The sequence below is a fragment of the Dicentrarchus labrax genome, unplaced genomic scaffold (assembly GCF_905237075.1).
Source record: "Dicentrarchus labrax unplaced genomic scaffold, dlabrax2021, whole genome shotgun sequence".
NCBI lineage: Eukaryota > Metazoa > Chordata > Actinopteri > Moronidae > Dicentrarchus > Dicentrarchus labrax.
Window position 1 is genome coordinate 56,809 of NW_026136722.1, and position 26,702 is coordinate 83,510.

The 26,702-nt window shown below is 40.0% G+C and overlaps 2 protein-coding genes and 1 long non-coding RNA gene across 4 annotated transcripts; 1 reads left to right on the forward strand and 2 right to left on the reverse strand.

Annotated features, from left to right (window-relative positions):
- Positions 1-2,697: 2,697 nt before the first annotated feature.
- On the reverse strand, positions 2,698-10,693 carry LOC127356253 (uncharacterized). Its single transcript, XR_007881956.1, has 4 exons — positions 10,617-10,693; positions 4,124-4,271; positions 3,419-3,689; positions 2,698-3,149 (listed from the first exon to the last, which is right to left on the reverse strand). It is a non-coding gene; the product is annotated as an uncharacterized LOC127356253 (long non-coding RNA).
- LOC127356250 (transmembrane protein 106B) lies at positions 9,549-18,784 on the forward strand. Of its 2 annotated transcripts, none has more exons than XM_051387853.1 (8): positions 9,549-9,716; positions 12,365-12,529; positions 14,447-14,510; positions 14,957-15,110; positions 15,227-15,367; positions 15,497-15,540; positions 16,466-16,519; positions 17,785-18,784. In XM_051387853.1, exons 2-8 carry the CDS (start codon positions 12,367-12,369, stop codon positions 17,903-17,905), a joined length of 741 nt encoding a protein of 246 aa, XP_051243813.1. In that variant the 5' UTR covers positions 9,549-9,716; positions 12,365-12,366; the 3' UTR covers positions 17,906-18,784. The 2 variants fall into 2 exon arrangements, with proteins under 2 accessions (XP_051243813.1, XP_051243814.1); XM_051387854.1 differs by lacking the exon at positions 9,549-9,716 and adding an exon at positions 9,747-9,934.
- Positions 18,785-19,676: 892 nt separating this feature from the next.
- LOC127356252 (coiled-coil domain-containing protein 200-like) lies at positions 19,677-25,643 on the reverse strand. Its single transcript, XM_051387856.1, has 5 exons — positions 25,512-25,643; positions 23,692-23,818; positions 22,147-22,213; positions 20,160-20,239; positions 19,677-20,013 (listed from the first exon to the last, which is right to left on the reverse strand). The coding sequence occupies exons 2-5, from the start codon at positions 23,764-23,766 to the stop codon at positions 19,987-19,989; spliced, it is 249 nt and encodes an 82-aa protein (XP_051243816.1). The 5' UTR covers positions 23,767-23,818; positions 25,512-25,643; the 3' UTR covers positions 19,677-19,986.
- Positions 25,644-26,702: the final 1,059 nt, after the last annotated feature.

Consider the following 26,702-nt stretch of genomic DNA (forward strand, 5'->3'; position numbering starts at 1 on the left):
TCTCCTGGCCAGACCCCCGCTCCTGACGTGGTGGCTGATGGCTCCCCTACCACCACAGATCCAGCCTTGGTCCAGCCACGCTCTGCCTCCAACACAGCAGAGGGTCCCCCGCCTCCCAGGTCCGGATTGGTGCTAGTCGAGATCGCCTACCTTCTCCTGTTCGTCAGGACTGACAGGCTTGGCTCATCCGTCTACTGAGTGCTTTAAACAAATCAATAAAAGTTGGTCGTCAAATCGTACGTACATAAATAAACGTCTTGAATGTATTCTCACATTCTCACACACATAGACCCTAATGTCTATGCATGTATTTCTGTATTAGAGAGAGTGGCTGAGGTCTTTCCAAAATGGCTATCAAAATAACAACCCCTCCGCAGTTTAAAGCCGACGTTTGGAAGCAAGTTAAAAAAGATAGTAAAAACAACAAGTTGGATAAAGATAATGCCGTTTGTAAGCCTTGTCTCGCTGCCGTGAGATATTGTGGGAACACAACGAACTTGCGAGTTCACCTAGCAAGACACCACACTGAGATATTAATTTCAGCTGTCCCACTCGGGGCTCCTCAGAGTACACCGAGCTAAACGGAGGGGCACGTACAACTCGCAAAACAAAGATGGCTGCGCCCATATTGAGATGTATTTTCTTTGTATTTGGAGGCTCGAGAAAAAAGCAACAGCAATTGTTGAAATTGAAATAGGCGAAAATGGCAACAAAAATATTGAAATGTAAGACTTGCAATAACGGAATTACTTGAAATGTTAGTGTTTCTGTAGAAAAACATTATTATTTCACATTGAGCTTGTTTAGATGAACACAAACAATAACAACACAACTGCTGCACTGGTGGCGTCCATGTTCTGTTAAATTAATAAAAGGAAATTAATAATTAATAAATTAATAAAATGGAGAGGCTGTTTTGAATGAAATCACTTTGACTCAATTTGTCCTCTGATCACTATCATCTGATGTGCATATACAGGTACTTGTGTTTTCATCTCTATTTATATCGCGATACGTATCGTGACCAAAGTATCGTGATACGTATCGTGAGGTTCTTGCCAATACTCACCCCTAGTAATGATATAGAATAATTAATCAACCAAAACTTTTACACGACATGACACAAACTCTTTTTCTATGCCTCATTTATTCATTATTTTATTCATTACCACCCACACTCTCATTTATGAGTATTGTAAAACATGGAGATGTATTATTTATTGTTTTACTTAACTGTTAAAGTATTCAGAGATGATGTGACAATGACAACCATGAAAATCCCTCTGCAAACACAAACAATTTTTAATCATTGAATCACCTATCACACCACCTATAGTGTCTCATCTTAAATGAACTATCTGTGTTTATGCCTCAACAATAGAACTATATCATTGATGACACTTGATCGAACAGGGATTTTGCTGACAAGCTTTTGAAACGCCGGCGACTCGACTGTAGAAAGAGGCAAAGCATCCTCCCTGACATACTCAGCCACCAGCCTTCTCACTTCACGTGGGTCAAGCATCTTCACCTCTGGTCTGGAGAAATCTAACTTTCGTTGTTTAGACTTGCTCGGTCGTTTAGCCGCTAGCTTAAGGTTGCTGTGCACTCTCTCCAGGTGTTTCATGAGGTTACTTGTACTATTTTTAGCCGTGGACAGTTCCCTCGGCCTCCCACCAGCACATAAAGTGCACCTTATTGTGAGGTTCTTATCCATTTCTGTGACAAATTCAAAATAGTGCAAGTATAACCACTTAAAAAACGTTGAATTATCAGTTGTTGTTGTTGCCATCTTGCCATCTCCAAACAAACCGTCTTCTTCTTCTTCTTCTGTTGATTTAAAACCATCTTCTTCTCCTCTTTATTTATGGCTGTTGCGCCTGGGTTGTTTTTTCGAAACCTCCGCCTGTGCGACAGCTCGGATTGTAACGCGTTACCGGACTCAGTAACTGTAATAATATTACCAAAATATAGTTAGTAACGCGTTATATTACTCCGTTACTGCCTAAACGTAATATATTATGCGTTACTTTAGTTACTTTAGTAACGCGTTACCCCCAGCACTGGTACTTGGATAGGAGACTGCCTAGGAATACCAGGTGCTGTAAGCTTTTTCATTTCTCTTAACAAACAGCAGAGGTTTCTGCTTCTTCAGTGTACACAAAACATTGTTCACATATTTTCCTTTTCAAGACAGTGTTGTTGTATAATACATAAGCTTTCCGTCTAGATGGAATTCATTTGATTCTACTATTGTTATTATCATTGTTGTTGTTGTTGTTGTTATCACTTGTCCACTGCAGGATAATATCTGATCTTCATGTATGAGGACATTTTGAATTTTTGTCCTGCACACCCTGTTGATGAATTGCTTTCGTGGGACCTGATTCTGGGAGACTTCATGTCAGTAAATCTCATTCTATAAACAGCAGCAAGAATGGGCATGTCCACTTCATTGTACTCTTGTTGGTAAGTAATATAAAGTTTGTAATATAAATGTATCAGTAAAGTTGATACCACTCAAGTATCTTATATGGAATTGTTAAATGGGAGAATGGAATCCAAAAAATTATATAATTGATGACCACTAATGGAAATATGCTGTGCACAATATTCCCCTGTTATCTGGAAGAATCAATATTAAGGATGCTATTCTAGAATTACAGCCAATATTGACTATTTTTTCCCTTGCTTGTTAAATGTTACATAATCCAGTTACCTGTATTAGTCAGCCATTGTATTTCCACTGTGTTATTATCAGTATTTTATTTCAGGTGATGTTGCTGTCGGAGAGGGAGTGATGCGGTCCTTTATGACAACAATGATATCCAAACTCCAGTTTGGATAAAACAGCTTTTTTTAATTTTATTTTTTTTGAAGGAAAAAGCTAACTTTTTCAGATTATCCTTGCTTGTTCTAACACGCTAAATAAAAGCCAGGGTTGGACAACAGTCTCCTATGATTCTTGATCAAATTTGCAAAATCTCTCCATATAATCTAAGTGCATCAGTTACAGAAACTCCTGGAGCTGGCAAAATGGCAACCTCTTCATCTGAGAGTTCACGGGCCAGCTGAACCTTGGAGACTGACACTGCGCCTCCATGAAGACTGTGAGGTCCGTTCCAGTTGATCCCATACTCTTCAGGAACCTGAATGGAGGACAAGCATGATCAATCTTGTACTTAAAACTAGTCTGACATGTCATTACACAAGATTGTTATTTTTGGTCACCTATTCAATTCAGTTTTGTAAAATAATACAGTTGTGCATAGTATGCACCGTAGAAACTACAGCTGAGAGGTTGATCTGAGACTTTGAAGAGACTCTAACCTATGTTTCATTTAAAGTATTTTCTCCCATAATTCCTTTGGGGAAACAGACAGTTTAAAAAAGTGTTTAAAGTTGATCGTTCTTTAACCTCACTAGGATCCTCCATAGGGCCTTGCTCTCTGTATCTTCTCCAGAGTTGCTGTGGCGACTGATTTCTTTCAGTTCTAAGACCATGAAAGTCCCAAGCATCTCGGAAAGAGTCAAAGCTTTGCTGAATTAGTGGAAGGAAGATCCGGTGCAGTGCGAAACGATGGACTTCATTGTCTGGATTCAGTGTTCCCTGATCTTCCAATGAAGTGAAGATCTGATAGAAGAGGTCCAGGGCATGTTCATAAACATCTTTCCACATCCTCTTTATTCTGTGTTTAGGATAAAATTGACAAATTGTTAATTTACATGACATATGCTAAAGTACATTCAACTGGTACGTTTGTTTACCGCTGATTATGGACACTTCTGCCTGTGATGTGTGAATTCCTGTCGGTATCTCTGCTTCTGATCATGAATTCTGCTACATCTGCATTCTCCCCCCCTTTATCAGACCGTTCCCTTGATGGCAGCCCATACTGCTCAGCAGTGATAATGCTCTGTAAGACCGTATGAGCTCTATTATTGCCAACAGTCATGTAGACCAGGTAGACCACTAAACGACTGAATCCATCCACCTCACCATGGACAACAAATCTCCATCTGTCAGCCAATTGTGAACACATGAAAAAGAACAACTTTATTGTAAAACAATTCTAATGAAACATCTAGAAAGATGCATTGTATATCTGCTAATATCACTGACCTGATGAGCTTATGGTTGCCATCTATATGCCACAAAGAGTTTGGGCCAGGAACAGAATACTACCGTCGTCTTAATACACGCAGCCTCAGACGTCTCATGTAGACTCCCTCTGCATCGACTCTGCGTAAAGACTCTTGCAGTCTTGAGACTGAGAGGAGGAAAATAAAATGAATGACCACACACTCACTGGCTACTTATTTTGAGGAAATAGTGGTGTCATAATAAAAGACATGATGTGTGTAAAACAGTTAACTATTACAGAACCACCACAGCCTCAAAAATGTACTGTACTGTCAGATATTGTCCCTCTATTCATATATAAAAGATCCCACATGCTCGAGCTTTACACTGCTGACTTGTATCGTCAGAACAGACATGACCTGAGATTTTCAGCCTCCTATGATTATATCCATTTCTATGATTACATTATACCCTTTGCAGCAGGGGCTGGGGTGGGGGCACATCCGGACAGCTGATAATATTACTGTCAGATATTGTTCCACCTCTATTAAATAGGAGGCTAAAAATCACAGGACATGTTCTCAGAGGTGACGTCTTTCCACAAGCGGGCTTCCTTGACCTTTCAAAGGGGCAGAGCTCCGCAATAAAGGAGACATATTATGGCCCTTTTCAGATTCATAATTGTATTTTGTGGCTCTACTACAATGGGTTTAGATGTTTTAATGTTATTTTTCTCATACTGCCTACAGCTGAGCACCTCTTTTCAGCCTCTGTCTGAATCGATCGGTTTTAGCTCCTGTCTCTTTAAGGCCCCCGTCCCAAAAAGCCCAGTCTGCTTTGATTGGTCGGCATTATGACGCGGATGACGCTCCGGCCCCTCCCACTTCCGCCTCAGCGTTGCCGGTGTTTTGGCAGGTAGCTCTTCACTGCTACTGAGTTTAGCTGCATTTCTACCGTCAATATTAATTCAATAGCTGCTTCTAAACCAAAACTTCTCCACCGGACATGTAAGAGCGGGAGTCCTGAACTTGAAATCACAGAGAAATGAACATCAAATATCCCGATTACAGCTATCTGTGACGTTTTCCTCAGGTAAATACTGCTATATTAATTATATATATATATATTAATCTCTGTCTATCACATAATGTTAGTGTTTATACCTTAACTATGAGAACAAACACTGTGTTTTATGCTTGTCTTTCCAGGTACAGCAGTGAGCAGTGACCTACAGTCTACACAGCCCAGTGAAGTTAAACATATTATATATTACATAATATTAACAACATTAGTCAAGTAGTTGTTTCTAGTGAAGAAACACCCAGTAAATGTACCAAAGTAATCGTCGAGTAATAGTATGATGATTACTGTAACCTCCCATCTGTTATATTCTTTATACACATTTCTTTACTGAGACCATGGAAACTTACCATAATGAGGCAGAAACCTGCCTTGAATACTGTATCATTTACAACATGTCAACATAACTGAAGGAATTACTCATCTTATAAAGTAACTTGTTTATGTGGTTTAAAAACTGCTAAGTAACCAACTGTGGACAGTACTGTATCCATATTTCATAGTCTGATATTTTAACTTAAAAGTATTATTACCAAAGTTAACCTTCAGATATGTGTAAAAGCTGCAATTATGTTTGAACCCCATTAAAAATACTGTATACTGAATATTCTATCATTTATATTATATACTGTATTATGATGTCATTTATCTTCCAATGTAATAAAGTTTGAATGTGAGACAGTAATGTATTGTGTTGCTTACATTCATTAATACAGGTTTAAATTTCACATTTTCATATTGATAGATGACCAGATTTTCAACTCTTTCAAAATCTTCATAAAACCTTTGTGAAATAACCTGTTATTTATATAAAACCACACTTATTACTGAATTTAAAAATGACCAAAATTCTTCTTAAAAATAAAACACTTTATTTATGTTTCATTCATATTCCGGTTACACATGTTGCAAGTAAAGCTAGAACTTTTATGTAAACTGTGCAGACTATGTCCTACATCAAGGTTTATGGTTTCTAGTATATTGAAGTGTGAGCTGGTAATGGAGCTCTGCAGTCAGTGTTCATCTTGTTGAGTCTTCCTTTGGATACCCAGACTGTCCTGATGCTGCAGCTGTCTCTGTCCTCTGATCGGTCCAGGAACACCTGAGCTTCATCAGGTCACCTGTAAAACAAGGCAGATTCAGTGTTACTTGTAAGGCAGCACATAATATACAGTGTAATATAATATACAGTGTAATATAATACAGTATAATATAATACAGTATAATATAATACACGTATAACAGCTCATTGTGGCTCAAAGTAGTCCTAAGTTATAAAATAAAATAATAAAGCAGTGTCTCTGGTGGGTTCCTTGTTGCAGCTAACTGTAGTGATGTGTTGTTGAAACAGTCTGAGGTTACCAACACAATGTCTATCTAATGGCAGCAGATACACACACAGGACATTTACTGACTGTAACTGATGTTGGAACAAGTTCCCGGTGCAATAACAGACATTTAGCAGTGAGCCTCAGTGTTTATAATACAATAGGAGATGATATGAGTATAGGATGTTACACTGGACCTACACTTATATCGTCAGTAATAGCAGTACTTCAGTAATGCTAAATAAATGGATCAGAAAACTTTTATTCATCGCGGTTTGACTCCACTAAACAACCTAGAGAGCAACCCCAGCTGCTGGGTGCTAATCAAAGTTACACAGTAATACTAAACTAATGAATCCCTGCAGTTTGACTATTTCTCTCTCACTGTAGCTCTATTGTTAACTCTGGTGCACGTTGATCAAGTTAATTTACACACCGTAACACACACACACACACACACACACACACACACACACACACACACACTGTGCTAATCAAAGCTACAATCTTACCAAACAAATTACCTGTGCTGCTGAATTCACACACACAGTAGTACAGTGTCTTCTTCTGTTCACAGCTGTATTGATCCACACTGAACAACAGATACTTAGCTACCCAGCAGATGTGTACCAGGTTAAAGACAATTCAACCTAACTAACGTTATCTTCCCTGTTCTAGTGCAGCTCAACGAGCTAACAGCTGATGTTTTCTGCTCTTTCTAACAGCAACACAAACATATTACTTACTGAGCATGTTTAACAAAATACAGACGAACATAAAGCCAATAACCCCCGGACACAAAACCCACAATAGTCACGGAGTCCCCCCCCGCACGAAGCTTGATGATTCACAGCATAAACGTTGTGTGAATCTCTATAAAAAAAATATCAGCAGGGGAGAATATGGAGACATCTGCACCAGCTGGCTTAATTAATTAACCTCACTTTATAAGTTTCATGTTCATCTTTTAACATTTAACAAACATTTAACAAACATTTAACAAACAATAACTACGTTAGCTTCACTGAGGCTCCTGTAGCCAACAACTGTTAGCATGGGCTAGCATTACACGAACAATGAAAAACAGCATCAATTCTTAAAAATACTTCCAGTTACTTCCTCTGCCGTCTCTCCACAGACAGTTGGTACAATCCCTCTTTCAGGAACAGTCTTTCAGCTGACTCTAGCCGGACATTGCCGTCAAAAATAAACATAAATGCACTGTGCTCATACATATGTAGAGATTAGTGTTGGGCTGTGCAGCCAATGACTGAACAGTTTGTCTGCTGAAGCCTTTGCCCAGACATCAGGCTGCAGGCTGCAGGCTGCAGGCTGGGCTCGCTTGCTGGTTTTCTGTTAGCTTGCTCTTTTAAAGTAACAATGGCGGAGCTCCGCTAGTCAACAAGGAAGTAAACTGCGGTGTGTGGCAACATGCAGGTCAAAGGTTGGAATGTGCCCGAAATGACATCAAAAACTATGAAAATCTGAAATTGAGTGATTTATCTCCTATATTCTGACTGAGGCAGCCCACAAAAACATGACTGAGTCATTTTTTTTCACACTTTGCCTGCTGATAGGCCCTCCAGAGTCCCAAATGTACATAATCAAATGATTAAAAAGTTGGTTTTGCATAATATGTCCCCTTTAAAATACATTTAAATAATGCCCATATTATTATACTCACTTGGAACACGCACATCTCTTGCATTCAGATGACCACGCATTAGCTTGTAGCTGGTGTTTGGATGTCTTCTGTGAATTTCACTTATTTAATATGGTCTTACTCCTCAGCTGAATAGAGGTCTTTTTGCACAAACAAAAACATTAACATCAAGTAATGTTACCTTAAACGTAATATCCTTTCTGAGTGGGTGAGAGCGGCAATTCATAAACTGAAAACTCATGAATTTAGTGTAAATACCTTAAACCATTTTGTTTCATGGGCCTCCTGGTGGTCCTCTTTGACACTCCGAACGTCACTGCAATTTGACCAGTGGGTAATCCACAAAGAACTTGATGCTCCACTGCACTCGGTATGTCAAACACTCCCTGTGTGTGTTGGGCCTGATGCGCCCTGGTACCAGAGAAGCGGTGAACTACTTCTTCTAAATCTGCAGTCACTCTGTGGTCAATATCTTGGTCGGAAAGTGCGGAAATAACTCCAAGAACGTCAATAAGTGCCTCTGCTTTACTCGCTACATGCTCTGGGTCAGCAGGTCCTCCTTCTGCATCCTCTGCTAAGTCTAAAGTGTCTCTCACCGGCTCCCTAGAAAGTTCATGAAGATCCTCCATCGTCTCTGTTCAGGCACTCAACTTCAGACCACAGCAATGGATCAAACTAGATTAGCGTTAGCCCCACCCACTGACTTTGATGGGCGAGTTTGACAGATAAAATATATTCATGAAGCACTGCAACGCAGGACCATGAAATAATTAATTAAATAATGAAATAATTATATATGTTTTTTACATAAAATTAATTGGTATGAACACATGTATGTATTTAATTCAATTTTTAATTAATTAATGACACATTTAAGTAATTATTTAATGACGTATTTAATTATTTAATTTTGGCACATTTAGTCCTCCACAGTTCTTTACTGACTGTATGAAAAGAGGAAAGCGGCCCAGTGAGATTCGTATGCAGCAGATATTTGTGCTACGCCTCTGCAAACACTTCTGTCCTCTTGCGACTTGTATGGGTTAAAGGTCAGTTAAGACAGAAGAAAATGCTGAATAACAGCTGAACTCAACTGTCAACAACAGCCAGGATGGTGCCACAAGTAAGGCTTTTTCTAAAATTCAAAATAAAAGTGCATTGAAGTTTCATAACTTAGACATGAGCTCAAAGAATTTTATTTAAGTTCATTTAATGGAAAAAGGAGAAATCAATAAAAAAATAGTTGCTAAAATGGGCATTTCTTGTTTCTCGTTTTTGTGTACAGAACTATAAATAACAAGTAAACAACTTCTACTCGCTGTATCACTCAACGTTGAGTAATTGAAATAGCTTGCTGAAGTGATATCAATGAGAGTTTTACTTTGAAAAGTCTTGACAGGAAGTGTCTGTTCGCTGTGTGTCTCGTGCGGTGTGACTGTGTCGGAAGCGTTTGCTGCCCGCGACACCGAACAGCAGCAAGTGCGAGGAGACCTTGTTGATTTCGGGCCGCACGGGAGATGAACACGCTGTCAGCACCTTATAGCAGCAGCTGAGCGGCCAGGTAAGCTGTCAGCACCGCGGGGTAACAGCGGAGAAACACCCGGGGAGGAGGAGTCGGGGATGGAGGGGAAATGAGCCATGGTTGTTGCGATATGTTTTCCACACGGCGGAAACAAAACAACAAGTGATACAAATGCTTGTACGGTGACGGTTACACGATAGTCTGAAGGGAACATTATTCTCCAGGGCGCTGCTGACAACGCTACACCTGTCCTGCAGGTAGAAAACCTGACATTTTGTCTTTCTGTCTTCTTTAAACAGGCGTGAAGAATGGTTCAGACAAAATGCGCTTGATGAACTAAAAGTGCGTAGCTCAGGTTTCAGTCTGTTGTCAGGTTAGATATTACATTTTATGACATTAGGTGTGACCACCTTAGTAATTCTAACGTTACATTGTTGAAGAAATAAATCTAAAGAAGGATACGTGTATGTTTGTATACATTATATAAAAGGGTATTATATAATAATTAAGTTTAAAGGATGTATTCAGAAACTGAAAGCAGCCTAATCTATCAAACATGAGTTCAACAATAGATAGTACTACTGACTAAAGCTGTGAGGAGGACGGTCATGAATTAAGTCAAGTCATGTTGCTAATCTAGTAAAGGCCTGCCTCACTGTCACAGATTAATAATACTAATAATAACTTTTATTTATGTAGCACTTCTCAAAATCAACAAAGTGCTCCACAGACACAAACAGGAAATATACAGTGCACTTACAAATTAGGATGCAGCCAACAGTTAAAAACGGTATTTAAGAAACCAAGTATAATTTTTGTTAAAGGTCCCGTGTGTAACATTTAATAGGATGTATTTACAGAAATGGAATATAATATTCAGAGGTATATTTTCATTGGTGTATAATCAAGTGAAAATAAGACTGGTTGTGTGTTTGTTACCTTAGAATGAGCTGTTCGCTGTGTATGTCTACAAAGGGAGTCATTAATGTAATAAGAGAGAACTGGATACAGCGTTGGAGGCGGCCCCGTTCGTTCCTATGGAAGCTGTTCAGTGGTGAATGTCAGAAATTTAGATTTCCCAGTGTAAAGTTTTCCGAATATTCCGTCCGAGCTGCTAACTTGTATGTGGTGATTTAATCATGCAGCTCTTCTAGAGTTCCAAGAGTTATTTGACCAAATGGATCAATTTCGGATAGTGAAAGTCATTTTGCGGGGGTTGGGATGCTAAAAATAATGCAGTCACCATTTTACAGCTGCATCTTTCACAATGTCACCTTTATGGGAAAAAGTATTTTTGAGCCAGTGTGTATCACGTGACGGACGCCATTGCTGTAATTATTTCATTGTGTATCTAAAAAATGAGGCATTTGTCCTCAAGTCAAAATCTAACACAGTATTGAAAAAAGGATTTTATTGTTTATGTTTCCAGCTTTCATATTTCACTTTTAATTTACTTCCTGCTTCAATATACAATTTTCTTATTAATATTATTATTTCTTTACATACTAATGTAAAGCAGCATTCATAGAGCTTTCACAAGCTGGAATCACAACCCTAGTTAATAAATCAGCTGACAGGGCAGGAAGGATACCACAGCCAATCGGCAAGTGACTTAATGCCCTTCTAAATTGAACTAACCACACAGACAGTTTGGCATTGCCCTGTTTGGACTCCTCTTTGGTGTAACGTTAACAGAGGGGTAGTTTTATTACTTGAGTCAGCCATAAAGAAAAGATAAGCTCAGGTTGCAGTATTATAGTTAATGTGTTTTGTGTTTGCTGCCACAGAAAATAAATAAAGTGTCTGTGTTGTTTGTGTGATGTCACTTTGGCATCTTCTGTACTCTTCACAGCAGATTGTGAAATGCTAACGCTAAGTAGTTAGCACCTATGGCTCATGCTAAAGACAAAAGAGAAACGGAGGTCTCCCAAATGCGCTGGAGCTGGACGCCACGGGTCAAACACGATCAGGTTGATTGCTGCAGCGTTAAAAGAAACTATAAAGGTTTCTCTTTATTATCATGCAGTGGGGTTGTTATCCATGCTGATGTGTATTTGCTCTTCCCGCATCTGAAGCTATCTTTATGTTTGGTTTGCAGGTTTGGTAGGTCTGTGTGCACCTGCACTTCCACAGCAGGAAACATCAGCACACTCACACACTGTGGTTCTCTTCTACACTGTTCTGTTTATATGAAACACAGCTGTAATGGGATAGCTTTTAATGTCCTCCTTCCTCTTTCCTTCAGCACACTCAACTATTTTCTCACCACACCTTCCCTACATTCAGATGTTCTGGTTTCACTGAACGTCTGCATCGCCGAAAGTTTGTGGTTGCTGGGATATTCCACCCATATGACATTAGATACCATATCAGATTCCAGTTTCAGGTCCTGAACCATAAATCTATGTATCTAAGTTAAATAGTTTTAGGTATTAAAAACTAGTTTTACAAGAAAAGGTTTCAATATTTTTTAATATTTTTACAATAAACTTTGCATAAAGATGTAATATTTCAAGATATCATTTTATGAGAATGTAATATCAGTAGTAAAGTTAGGTTTCAAATATAAGTACATTGTATTAGAAGAATAATATTCATCAGAATTTATCATTAGATTTTTTCTCCCCAACACTCCATCTAAGTTCTGTAGTTGTCCAGTAACTTAGATGTTCTGTGTGTTTCTTCAGCTATGGGGGCTCTTCCCAGCAGATGTGACGGTGGAGGTGAAGACAATGACAACCAGCCTATAGTTGAGAATGATGACCTCAAGAAGGGGGGCTACAGCAGGAGACACAGCTCAGGAGAGACAGTGCACTGTCCCACCTGCCAGGGTACTGGACGTATACCCAGAGGTAGTAATTTTCTGCCTGAGAAACAGCTGTTGATATTTAATTGTCCATTGAATCATGTCCAAACTTGACTACTGTGCAGCTGTCCACACACACACACACACACACACACACACACACACACACACACACACAGACACAGACACTGACACTGACCCTGTCCTGTTTTGTAGACACGTTTAACGGCTAGTGTCAAGCTAACTGACAAACACTTAGCAGTGACTTAATACAGGTTTTTTTTTTTTTCGGGAATAAAAGTATCCAGGCTCCTCGAGCACAACCGGATTGCTGGCTTTTAGTTAGAAAAAGACTGATTTGTTATGCAGCACGCATTTTAAATGTTAATATAGTGCCAGTGGCACAGGGAATATTGCAAAGGGAGGGGGAAGAATGGATTCCACAAGCAAACATCACACCTTCTGTAAAATAGCTAAAGCTGTAAAGAAGGCAGCCTCTACAACAGGATAATGATCTTAAACATACCTTGAAATCCACCATGGACTACCTCAAGAGACACAAGCTGAAGGTTTTGGGGTGTCGTGAGGAGTCTTTCTTTGCTTACCGGCCTGGTATTGGGGTGGACGACGCAGTAATCTACCTGCTGCACAGATCCCTGCTACACCTGGAGGACAGTGGGAGCACGGTGAGGGTCATGTTTTTTTGACTTCTTCAGTGCTTTCAACACTGTCCAGCCGTCACTGCTCAGAGTGAAGATGGAAAGTGTGGGAGTGGACCAACACCTGGCTGCATGGACAACAGACTATCTCACCAACAGACCACAGTATGTGAGGCTCCATCACTGTGTGTCTGACGTTGTGCTCTGCAGCACAGGTGCTCCTCAGGGTACGGTGCTCTCTCCCTTCCTCTTCACCCTTTACACCTCGGACTTCACCCACAATACCCAAACTGCCACATCCAGAAGTTCTCAGATGACACAGCCATTGTTGGATGCGTTTCTGAGGGGAATAAACTGGAATATAGGACTGTCATCAGGGACTTTGTCAGCTGGTGTGAGCTCAACCAGCTTCAGCTAAACACTAGCAAGACGAAGGAGATGATTGTTAACTTCAGGAGGAAAACATCCCACTTCACCCCGGTGTACATCCAGGGATTGGACATTGAGGTAGTAGAAAATTACAAATTCCTGGGTGTTCACCTCATTAACAAACTGGACTGGACTGACACCCATGCTCTCTACAAGAAGGGCAAGATTCGCCTCCACCTGCTGAGGAGACTGAGGTCCTTCGGAGTAAGCAGGGCTCTGCTCAGGACTTTTTATGACTCTGTGGTTGCTTCAGCCATCTTCTATGCTGTGGTCTGCTGGAGAGGGGCAGTACGGACAGGGACAGGAAGAGACTCAATAAACTGATCAGGAGAGCGAGCTCTGTCCTGGACTGTCCTCTGGACTCCATAGAGGAAGTGGGTGAGAGGAGAATGTTAGTTAAGCTGAAATCCATCATGGACAACACCTCTCACCCCCTACCTGACACTGTGGGGTCCCTGAGTAGCTCCTTCAACAGCAGACTGATACACCAACGGTGTAAGAAGGAGAGGTTCCGAAGGTCTTTCATCCCTGCCGCTGTCAGACTCTACAACACCTGCACCACCTGATCATGTCATAGTTTCTGTTTCAAATTACCACCACTACTCACCATAGCTTTTATATCTGTCTTTTATCTGTATTTATTTTTTTCACTCCAATTACTTACTTGCTGCGAGTGAATTTCCCTGTTGTGGGATGAATAAAGTATAATCTATCTATCTATCTATCTATCTATCTATCTATCTATCTATCTATCTATCTATCTATCTATCTATGGCAATTGAACACAAACATGAGAGGACCCAACTTCTCACAATATCAACTCTGCTCCCACTTTGCCATCTTTGATTTGAAACCATGTTCCATGTGTGTTACAGGTCAGGAGAGCAAGCTGGTGGCTGTCATCCCGTGTAATGACCAGAGGCTGAGACCCAGACACACGTAAGAAAACAAATACTCAACACTTACAACATCTGTGGAGAGATGAGGGGGCTAAAATGCACACAGCAAAAAAGTGCATAAAAACAGGTGGACGGAAACCCACCTAATGTAGGTGTGTAAGGTGTTCGCAGTCTTCTTATGTTGCCTTCACTCTGCCTGTGAGAAATCAAATAAAGACTGAACCAGGTGAGGGACTAAGTAAGTTTGGAGTAAGTGTTACGTAACACTTGGGTGCTTCACAGTACAACCAATCTGATTCCTTCGCATGGGACCCAAGTCGAGACCTGGTTGAGAGGATTGTTGGCTGATGCGCGTTTTCCCTCGATGCAGGTTTGAATGGGTTCTAAGCTGTGACGTGAACAGGCTGGCCTGAGGTTGTTTTATTGGACTGATATGGAGTGATGATGATTTGATGTAGTCCACTGATGTGTCTCCTCCTTTCTCAGGAAGCTGTACGTTGCTGTGTCTGTTGGTGTGTGCCTCCTGGCCAGCTCCCTGGTGTTGTTCTTCCTGTTTCCTCGCTCGGTCCTTCTTTCTCCAGTAGCTGTCCAGTCATCCTTTGTTTACTTCAATGAAAACGATGTCGAGATTAATATTACAGTAGGTAGAGAGTGAAAGGTATGGGTGGAAGGACTGATAAGATATCCTGTCCTGATTCTTCTGATTGTTGTTTGACCTATAATGTGTTATAAAATCCTAACTGTGTTTCCTTGTAGAATGTCCTGAACATCACCAACCACAACTTTGTGGCTGTGCAGGCGTACAATCTGACCGTGCAGGCCCTGAACTTCGAAACGGTGGTGGGAACAGTTTCCATTAAGAACGTCAGCTCTATTAAACCTCTATCTATCAAAATGGTGAGACATCACAACCTCACAGATAGTATGGTATACTGTTTTGCTTGACATCAGAGAAATACTTTTCCTAATATACCTCTGGAGTGGCGAGTGGTTATGAAATGCTTCTGCCTCTTTCCTTCCTTCCAGTTCTCCTTTGTGATCCCCGTCAAGCTGACAGACCCTGGCACGAGGTGAGCTTCCAGTGTTACTGAACTGTTTCAGATGCTAATGGTTTCACTCAAAACCTCTTTAACTATGGAGACTAAGGAATGATTGGAAAACTGGTTCAGTCACAGTGTGTATCAAGATGGAGAATGTCAAGAGCTCACTGCTTCTTCTTACTTTTTACCAACTGCACAGTCTTTTTGTTCTCCTAGTACCTTGTCAGTACAAACTAATTATGACTGGTTGCTAATAAAATAAAATTATTACTTTTATTGTTCTAAAAGGAATACAGAAAGTTGTGAAACATGGTTTACATTTGGACATCCAAGCCCCGGAGTTGTACAGACATTTTGAGGGGCTCTAACCTGAAACAAAGAACCAGTTTCAAGTTGAATGAGCTCAGCTGGTGCAGAAGGGGACATCTCTCTCTCACACACACACACAAACTTTGCTGGCATGCACCAGGGGACCAAATAAAGTATTTTGTGCCTTCACAAGATTCCCTCGAAGGTCATTAATTGGTCAGTGATTGAAGGTTGGCATGTCATTTATATGAAGATAATTTGCATCAGGGCGGCACAATTAATCAAAATATTATTGAGATCGCACTATGGCCAAGTCAGATATCTAAGTTGGAAGAAGCTGCAGTTTTTTGACGAAGGTAAAATGTGGTTTCTCCTCAAAAGAGGCAATGCAGCCAAAGTGCACGTCCTTGATCAACTTTAAGAGAGCGATCAGAGAGAGTCGAATTACTATCTATGTATGCTGCACACTGGTAGAACCTGTTATTCTAGATAGTAGGGTGATACAGGGATATGATGTGTTTCTGCTTGTGTTTTTAAAGTCTCTCAATCAGTCTAAAACATGTATTGCCATTGTATTGTAATATTGTCGTTATTATTGTATAGATACCAGCACTTCTTAAAGACTACCCCTCTTTTTTTTCTGCAGTAATTACTGTAAGAAAGCTTCCCTGCCCGTCCACATTCTGTATCTGCACCTACAGTAAGTATCTTTTTCCATAGGTCTGGAGAATCTTTTCAACATTTATGGCCTTGTCAGTGTCAAGGCTAGATTAATAACTGGGTAAAGTGCTCAGCTGATCTTTTTTTTGTTTTGTTTTTTACATTTTCTGTTTGTTAAATTACATTGTTTTAGTAACTTGCACCACTTAAATGCAAAATTGACTAATTCTCCATTACTACAAAATCTTGTGGCCCTGCTTTGCGAAGGGTCCCAGATTTTGTTTTAAATTGTGCTCATGATGCATTTTTCTAAATAAAGTTATATTTGATGGAATATTCTCAAAATAATATACAAAAAACATGGGACCAGGTAGTGTTAGTGTATTCCCGTATTCTGGTCACTTTCTGGATCTCTGATAAATATACAAAATAGCTATTTTGTGCAATCAAAACTCGAATATTCCCGACATTTCCACTTATCTTTATTTCTCTGCTTGAATCTTTAAACAGAAGTTACTTAGTATTATTCTAGGGATGGTTTTATTATCTTTGGTGCCAGAGAACATAGGAATAACCATCTACAATATCTGTTGACTTCTGCCCCAGTTTGTGCTGAAGCCAACACTCACATGACTCTTGGTGAACGGATTAAACAATCCTCTGCCATGCTTCAGTCACATACTTCAGACTGCATGAGGAAGAAAAACATCAGTGTTTGCCTCAATTTGATTAGAAGAAGAAGAAGAAGGAATGGAAGGAATGAATTACTTTATTAATCCCTCTTGGGGGGGAAATTTCATTATTATACCACAAAGATTTGCAGAGTTTTATGCATCTGCCCCCTGGTCAAGCACTATTCAAACAGGAGGTAATGGTGCATTTGTTGGTGTTCAGTGCTCTAGTGAGTATTTGGGGCAGAGTGGATTTGTTGTGATGTAATTTGTCAGCAACTGTTAATGTTATACATCATCATATCGATAAGTCTGCGAGTATTTGTTTTTGTGAAGTTGGAACTGATTTATTCCGTGTTTTGAACAACACTAAAATGACTAAAATGTTTAGTCTTCTTGCTGGTTGTTCTGACACATTCAGAATCATTACCACGTTTTTTCTGTTAGCAACAGGTGGCTGTTAAATAAAATAAAATATTATTAATTATTATTATTATCATAAACATGCCTCAACTAATTGACTTGGAAAATCTTAAGTCTGGGGCAGCCTTAGTTCCTTTTAAATCCAAACGTTGTAGCCTGCTGTAATGCTCATTAGTATAATTCTGCTGTGTTTGTGTTTCTTGTACTGCAGGATGTCTATGACAGTGTACTACCTGGCCCACTATGAGCAGCTCTCTGTGGAGACATACGAGTACATCGACTGTGGAGCAAACAGCACCATACCACACAGTGTGCAACCCCCAAGCCCCTGACGGATGGATGGATGAATGGATGGACGGACACATAGAGGAACAAATACTGTGGACATACTGTTTCTGAAGTGGAATATATATATATATATATTTTTCCCCATGAATTGTCAGTCAAATGTCGGATAAGATATAGTGTGACAGCAGGCTGTGATTAACACTCATCTGGGTGGATGCATGAAGGGGTCTGGAAAGGGAAGAATATGAGTGACTAAATGAAGAATGGACTCTTTCTACCCTGCCCTGTATGTGAATGAATGAATGGAGGAAAGATGAGTATAAATGCACCACTCTCACCATCTTTAGCAACAGTTCTACACATTTGAATTATACAGTGGAGGAAACCCCAACAAATCTTTCATCATTGAGTGGATGTTGATAAGAACGTAGCAGCAGTGACACAATGATGTAATGAAAGTTGGAGCGGAAACGAAAAACCTGAGTATCCTTTTATTTTAGTTCAGACAGCTGGTGTTTTCAGTCATGGGAAATGTCTGTGTTGCCGTACAACTTGATCACTGAAAATCTGAAAATCACTATTGAACGTGTAAATATTACTCAACTTTAATTTATAATTTGTTCATGAAAAAGAATGGTAGATGTGCTGTTAACAAGTATTGTCAAAGTAAATGAGCCTCAGTATGGGGCAGCTGTGTTACAAATACAAACAAATGATATTGTGGATAAAGTCTTTTTTATTATTTTTAATCTTCAAAGCTTCTGAGCTTGCCATTTGCCATATACCCTCAGGATATCAACATCCACTCCACATGATTGTGCCCCCATCTATATTAATAAAGCTGGATTAATCAATTTTGTCATATAAACAATGGATCAAATGTGAAAGGTGTTGCTGGTGATAAATTAACAGAATTATCACAATCATCTTGTGTCTTTTTTGCTGTCCATCTTGGAGAAGGTAGCTACAGGTAACACTGACAGTGATGCTGTCGATGAGGATGAAGCATAACCTTGGTAACTGAAGTGCACATATGCTTCATTATGACAATAACTACCATGAAAGCCTCGGTCCAAACATGAAGGCAAGGAGACAACCTAAGAGGCTATATGTAACACTCCTAAATGAACCCCTCAGCCTCGGGAAATATTGTACATTAGGTATAAACTTAAGTCAGAAACACATTAGTTAATGCAACCGGGCACAGGAAGTTATTGGTTGTTGACCTTCATTTGTGAAATTGGTGGATGTCGATGGTGAAACCTTTAATGTTTGAGGTCGTCCTGTCTTTCTGAGCCGCCACAGATCTAACATTATTCTGTAATTCTGTGACAATTATAAAGAAGAATGCGGGCAGTCATGTGGCACTTTAATATTAATGCAACTCAGACCAAACCAAACTGTGGTCATGTGTCACGACTGAAATAGCTCTGTTAAATTCACTACATGGTCAGTTTGAATCAGCACAAACAAGAGGTTTTTTTTTATGTTCACTCACAGCACTCAATATCAAGACCACCAGTTCCCATAAAGGGAAATGTAAAAGACAATAGTGTCAGAGTTGATGTTTATCAAGTGTTTTGGTTGCATTGCAGCATTATGGATGTTAGAACAGCCACCATGAAAGATTCTTTGTGCGAATATGAATATGGAATTGAAAACACTGTGACCAGACAGACAGGTCTATTATAGGTACATGTGTATATATAGATATTAAAGGGAGCGGCCACAGTTTTCACCCTTGGCTGAAATTCGGCATGGAGGTTACAGGTTTATGATAGTTTCTGTAAACCTGTGAACAGACTGCTGAAACTGTTTGTATGACATGAGTTTATTCAGTCAACTGTTGAGGATATTTGACTTTGACTACGTATTACTGGCTCACTGTACGGTATGAAGGTCTCACTGAGAAATGATCTATGAAATAGGACAGGACACATTTTCCAGATGACCATGAGCTCAGTAGTGCTTGGAGAAGAGACGTGTTTTAAGTCATATTTGTTATATTAACATATTAAACCAACGGCAATCTCACACTGGTGCAGTTTCGACAAAAGCAGACGCAGAGCTGCTGTTCAGAGCATCCAGACTTGGTGCGGTGATTCAGCTCAGTTCCTCGTCGTCCTCACCACTGCTGGGCGTACTGTAAAGACTGAAAGATAAACAGGCATTATTCCTCGGAAAATACTCAAAAATGTGCAAAAAGTTGTTCTCTCCTGAGTTCCCTGTGTCAGCCATGGAGAGGAGATTAAAGACGTGACAACCCAAACTCATCATGAGGAAGGCGCTGATACTTACTGAGTACCTGTTGGGGATCTTAGCACTGTGATGCACAGGCGTCATCAGGTCTTTCTTACAGTGGGGGCACTGGCCTCCAGCTGGAAACAACACATGAAAAACATGATGAATGCTGAGCAAATCTTCCTTAGATTAAAGGTCCAACAGCTGTCCATTCTGTGTGCGATGAAGAAAAAAAAAGGGAAATGGAAAACAGAGAGTGTCTCTGACTATGCCACTCACCCCACGTACCACCAGAGGGAGCTCATGGATCACCAGTGGTATGTGTTTGAGAGCGAGTGCAGTCCATATGAGACCTTGATGCTCGCAGACAAGGTGAGGCATCAAATAATGGCTGAATGTATCCTTTCACTTTGCTCCCATCAATCCTTTTCAGGTTGTTGCCAGGAAAACAGTAAATCTGTGGCTGCTGATATCCGACACTCAGTGTGCAGCAGCCTGAGTGGCCCTTCATGAATCCTTCATCAGACCTCCCTCTAATGAGAACACTCTGGACCGTGACGTTCGGCCGGCCTGTGTGTGTGTGTGTGTGTGTGTGTGTGTGTGTGTGTGTGTCCGTCTTTTTTAAGTTAAACACGAGGTCCACGTGGTCACATGATCAGGTAACCTTACCCTTCACGTGAGAGAGGTTGACTTGTCTGAAATTGACAAAATGTACAATATACATTGGACATATACATACTTTTTTGGTATCCTTTTAAAGGGGAGTCGTGTGTTTTCTTAACAAAATAACACGTCCATTAAAATGCTAATATTCTTGTGATCATGATAATGATCTGTAGAGCTCATTTCCACCTGGTAGACATGAGATCTGGATCTGGATCAGGAAAAACACATGTAAATGCACATGGAACACATACTCTCAGTCTTGCAGAGACACTGTCTCATAGTGGCAGATAAACTGTGTGTGTGTGTGTGTGTGTGTGTGTGTGTACAATGGGCCTCCCCATGTTAACATGTAGTTGTATGCAAATGTTGAGTTAGTACTGTGTGTGTTCTGTGACTGTGACTGTGACTTCATGATGAGACCACTGAGGGGTTAAAGACCTCCAAAGATTCCAAAGATATTCACGAAACAGTAACAGAGCCAACAATGACACCATTGTCGTGAGTGTGTGTGTGTGTGTGTGTGTGGACAGCTGCGCAGTAGTCAAGTTTGAACATGATTCAATGGACAATTAAATGTCAACAGCTGTTTCTCAGGCAGAAAATTGGCTCCCTCTACGGTGTGATTTAGTTCAAGAGCAGATACAGTATTATTCACACTGAGAGATAAAGTACGGCATGTTTACACTGTTTTTGCAAGTTGAAGCTCGTTAATTACATTTCATGAATACATTAGTGTTAACTGTTAACTGAGCATGAAGACAAAATCACATTTTGGCTAATCTCTATAAACAGATATTCGCATATGAATGCATGAATATGATACATGTTAAAGATTCAGTGTATAACATCTAGAAGGAGCTATTGGCAGAAATGGAATATAATATTCATAGGTATGTTTTCATTAATGTATAATCACCTGAATATAGGAATTGTTGTTTTTTGTTACCTTATGCAACTACACCATTATTTGCTACTAAATCGTACACACTGGTCCTTCAAAAAAAAAGCTAATAAAAAAGGATCTTCTTCCAAACATCTGTTTAAAGAGATTAGGTTGTCCTGGTCGATACAGATGCAGTAGTAAAATAGGGTTTTCCATTATGTGTGTATTGTAGTGATTCTTGTTGTGATGTTACTACACATCTGCATGACCAATCATAATCATCAGCACAGCTGCCAAACCCTGAAAGTACAGGAACCACATTAAATATCACCTCCTGAGCAGTGCTTAAAGTGAGTCCCAGGAACTCGGCCCCAACTTGAACAGAGAGCAGTGGCAACAAAAGCAAACCCATGATAACAGAAAGATGGGACAAGTTTATGTTTTTGATAGATGATACGTTGTCCAACCGTGGTCTGAATCTGTCAGTAATGATACCTGTTTGCTCTTGTGTTGTGTTTGATTCAGTTGCATTGTGGCTGGTCTCAGAACCCGTCTGCAGCAGCTGTAAAGAAAAAGATAAACTAAAATAAACACTCCAAATACAGCAACAACAATGGAAAAGACAAGAGTTAAAAGAATATGCCAGATTTTGTGTCCAAATACACAAGTGTATTATTACACCTCTGCATGCCAAAGTGAAAAGAAAAACTTTGATTGATTTTTACATGTTGATGTCTGTTTTTGGAGACTTTACAGCCTTTAAAGCTAAGGTAGGTAATGTATTTCATTTTTGTTATATTTGTTGACATTCTCTTTACATCCCAACAGAAATCAATAAATCAAATGCTCTGAAATTAAATCTGTAGCAGTTGCAGGCCTGTATTAAGCCCAGCCAATCATTACATTTGGATGCATTTTTATTTCATTTAAAACTTGGGGACCTCTTTTTAGTCTTCTTTCAAATGCCCAAAAGGGACATTTCCCCCGAGCGGTATCTTATCTTAAAACAAGCCTCTACTTATTTAAAGTTAATCCTAGCTAACTCAGGTCTTTAAAAGATAAATAAATTAGGGTTATTATTGAATCCATCTGAAACATATTTTTGCGTCTGAACGCACCCTGGAAAATCAGCAACAGGATACAAGCTGTCAGATTCACACAGGAAACGACCCCATGCTGGGGTGTCACATGTCCCTGCTCAGTTTTCAATCTGTTGTTCAATAATAAAGTAGACCAGACAGACTGCGGGAAGACCGTCAGCAGAACGTTTTGGAAGAAATATCTTCAGATTCTTACATCCACTGACTGGAAGCTCTACTATTAAAGGTCCAGTGTGTAACATTTAGGAGGATATTGGCAGAAATGGAATATATTATTTATATTTATATGAGACGTTTTTAACTATCTCTTTCCTCTTCTATTGATTCCATCATGTTTCTACAGTAGCGCACAACGGACAAACCAAACACAGTTGGCCACTGTAGCTTCTCCCAGTAGGCGATATGTCGGGGGGAGGCCATCTTCCTTGGTAGTAAAATTACTAAAATACATCCCCTTTTCAACCTGCTACCCCCCTCTTTATCCCAGAGTACTAAGGTCACTAACAGACAGGCTGTGGTCTGGGTCCAGACCAAAAGTTGGGAACATCATAATTACGTTACTGAGTGCCAACCATGGCTCTGAAATATCAATAAAATCCATGTATGTGGTGCTGAAATAGCAGGCGGATTTGTTATTTCTCCTTTTCTCTCAGTCCTGTCCTTCTGTCAGTTTCGTCTTGGATCTTTAATACCCTCTAAACTATAGCTTATATAGTGGGTTACTTAAAATAACCTCTTCTCATCGCTAGGGTGCTCCTAATGGGGCTTCCCCTGTTAAAAATGAACATATCGCCTACTGCTTTCTCCTGTGTGTTTGGTTGAGTCAGGGGATTTTAATTCCCGCTAGATGAGTAAGTGTACTTAGTGATATTCCATCACTGTCACAACCAGGAAACCTTTTTAAATAACATACGTTATTTGGTACATCATGGTTATTTACCTGAGGTTTGTCTCTGGCCATCCTGCGGTCCAGAGCATTCTGACGCCGTCTGGCCTCCCAGTGCATAGCTGACATCCTGATGGAGACGTGAAGAGATAGCAGCCGATCAACAGCTCTGTATCCTGACCTGGACAATCAACTCACACATTAGTTCACATAAAGAATAATACAGCATATATAAAAACAGAACTGTATGGCAAATGTGAATTATTAATGTAATATTTAAATAATAATCCATAAGGGATGTTTAGGCCACTTGGGGCAGTGGGAACAAGTTGTTAACATATTATCTCTTATAAAGTTGATATGGCTAACGCTGATTATTTACACACCCAACAGACACAGAGCAACATTAGCATTCATTTCAACTCGTGTTTGTGTCCACCTGATGAATGAAGTCCAATATTCACTCTCCTTACTGCTCTGGTTTGGTGTCCACCAGCTCCCAAGATCTGCTTGTTATATTCTGTTTTTTTTTTAAATTAAATTAAAACCAAAGTGCACCTTTAGGAACAGCTGTTTCCAGTCTATATGCTAAGCTAACTGGCTGCAGGCTGTAGACATTGCATGGACAGATGTAATTGTGTTACTGGTCTTCTCATCTAACAAAAGCAAATAAGTGCATCTCCCACAATGTCAAACTATTGCTTAAAATTTTAAACTGTGCAGAACCTTCTGTGTTTGATTCCTGCTAAGCTGTGTAAAATGTGTTTTATTAGTATTATTTTATGATGCTGTTAACGTGATATTTTGTTTAACTAGCTCACAAGCTGGTGATTTAAATCAGCATACAGATGCAGTAAAACACTTACAGCCTGGTGTTACTGTTTAATATTTAGAACTCAAACATTAGGGTGTCTTAATCAAGAGCAGCATTACAAATACAGTACGAGATATTTTGATCGGACACCACAAGAATTTTTAGACATACACCTCCTTCCTCTCTTTCTGACTGCACTACAGAGTTACCTGATACACTTAAACTCCCAACCACTGCCGTCAGCTCCTCTGATTACTGATCTCCTTCCTGTGTTACCTGTTCTCCACACACTCCTGTCACCTGCCACCCAGTGGATACTTATCACAACCAATTATCAGTCTGATCCATTTTGTTAATATAATGAGGATTATGAAAGTTTATCATTGTGTCATGCTTGGGAATGTGCCCGAATAAGCCTGAATAAGCTGGCATGGGATTACAATCAGTGTTAACCAGACACAGAATGCAGCACATATATTTTCCAAAGATACTTCACAAAGTCTCAGTCTCATTCCCTGATTGTCAAATACTGAGGATTTGCCACAGCCCTTTGGTGCATCTTACACCGGGATGCCAGAGAGCCTTTAGAAAGTGAGGTCCCGTAGCATAAAGAGAGGCAAAGTCCGCATATGGAGGCGGTTGAGGTGGATGGATGGATGAATCAAACAAACATGGGACTTTCACCCAGGAGGCCAGGATTCGTGTCCGGTGTGAAACCAAAACTCAACATGGACTTATATAAAGTTTAAAGGTACATACCGTTACGTATGTCCCTTAGGTCCTGTGGCTTACTTATTCTAATCTAAACCAAGATCTTTTCCTAAACCTAACCAAACTGCACCCGTTTGACATCCTTGGATGAGAACGCGTAGGCATATTCCACATAAGGCCTAACCTATGTCAGATTTTCAGAACTTTGTTTCCACATGATGTATTTAGGTGAGACTTGTTACCATAGGATGGGATGTAAAAACCACAACAAGAATAAAAAGGTGGCAGCACAGTTAAGTACAGTCATGCCTAAGAAATAATGAGCAAGCAAATACGAGTGTTTACTCACCTGACGTGTGCCCTGGAGAGAGAGCAGCCCAGCAGCCTCGGTGGACTGCTGGAGGTGTCAGTCTCTCTTTACCTCTCTCCTGTCTCTGACCTTGTTAAGTGGAGTTTCCAGGCAACATAACGCTCTCCTGGGCAGCTTTTGTGAGAGAGAAACAGAAAGGTAGACTGGATAAATCATTGTTCACCACCTCCCTGTGGCTCACTAACAATGGTCCCACCTCGCCCTGTGTTTATTTGTTCTCTTGCTTATCCAAACAGTGACTAATGAACCTTCACCTGAGAACATAAGGATGCATTAAAGGGTTGTCTATCTTAAAACAGTACTGACATGCCCATACAGTGTGTACATTTAAAGGGGTACTGGTCACTGATCAATCCTCCTGTAACAACTTTCTAAAGCAAGCATCAATGTAATCCAAAGTTTGCATTTGTGAACTTAAAATACAACAATAGTACAGTATTAATGCCATGGTCTGTCCAGTCATCTATGATAGGACAATACACTCTGCTCCTCTTTTGAATTCCACAACTGAAGAAAGTGAGAAAATGTATAAATTACAAATGTAACAGCCCATATATTCCCTTCACAGTAAGGTTGGTCAGAGTCCATCAGGGCTGCCATTCGTCCTGCGGACACCAGAGTGCGCTGCTGCCCTGTGCAATGAGGAATGATGGCCGGCCTGCTCTGGGATCAGTTTTGCAAATACATCACTTCTGGAAAAGGAGAGGACGAGGAGGAAGCTGATCCCTCATGAAGCAGGAATATATGGTCTCATTTGAACCATAAAGGTTCTTGTTTTCTACTTTTCAAACTTAAAGACATATACTCACCCTTGGTCGGCGTAAAAAATCAGCCCCCCATAAGTAACTGTTTGATATGTTAAATGTTAAAACCCAAGTTTAATTAAGAATACCAAAACAATAAGTAATCTTTTTTTTTCTTTCTACAAAACCATGATTTTATTTTAAATCAAGCAGCTGCAAAAGACCCTCAATAGTGAAAAGTTATAATTTGAATAAGGAAATATCTGAACAAAGAACAAGTACAGAATCTGAACAAGCATTTGATACCAGTAGTAAATACTTGACAGTATTCCTTATTTCATCCTATTACAACAACCATCCAACCCTTCTCCCCCCATGCCGGACAAAGATGATGGATGAGAGAAGAGACAGAGATTTAGGCTTGTGA

Bases quoted from the DNA above. Each gene is read 5' to 3' on its own strand.
- LOC127356250 (XM_051387853.1), top strand. From the start codon at position 12,367: ATGGGGGCTCTTCCCAGCAGATGTGACGGTGGAGGTGAAGACAATGAC. The intron at 15,368-15,496 runs GTGAGACATCAC...CCTTCCTTCCAG, and splicing joins AACCTCTATCTATCAAAATG to TTCTCCTTTGTGATCCCCGT. The intron at 15,541-16,465 runs GTGAGCTTCCAG...TTTTTTCTGCAG, and splicing joins CTGACAGACCCTGGCACGAG to TAATTACTGTAAGAAAGCTT.
- LOC127356252 (XM_051387856.1), bottom strand. From the start codon at position 23,766: ATGTCAGCTATGCACTGGGAGGCCAGACGGCGTCAGAATGCTCTGGAC. The intron at 20,240-22,146 runs GTATCATTACTG...TGTTGTTTCCAG, and splicing joins CACAACACAAGAGCAAACAG to CTGGAGGCCAGTGCCCCCAC. The intron at 20,014-20,159 runs GTAAGTATCAGC...TTTATCTTTCAG, and splicing joins AGATCCCCAACAGGTACTCA to TCTTTACAGTACGCCCAGCA.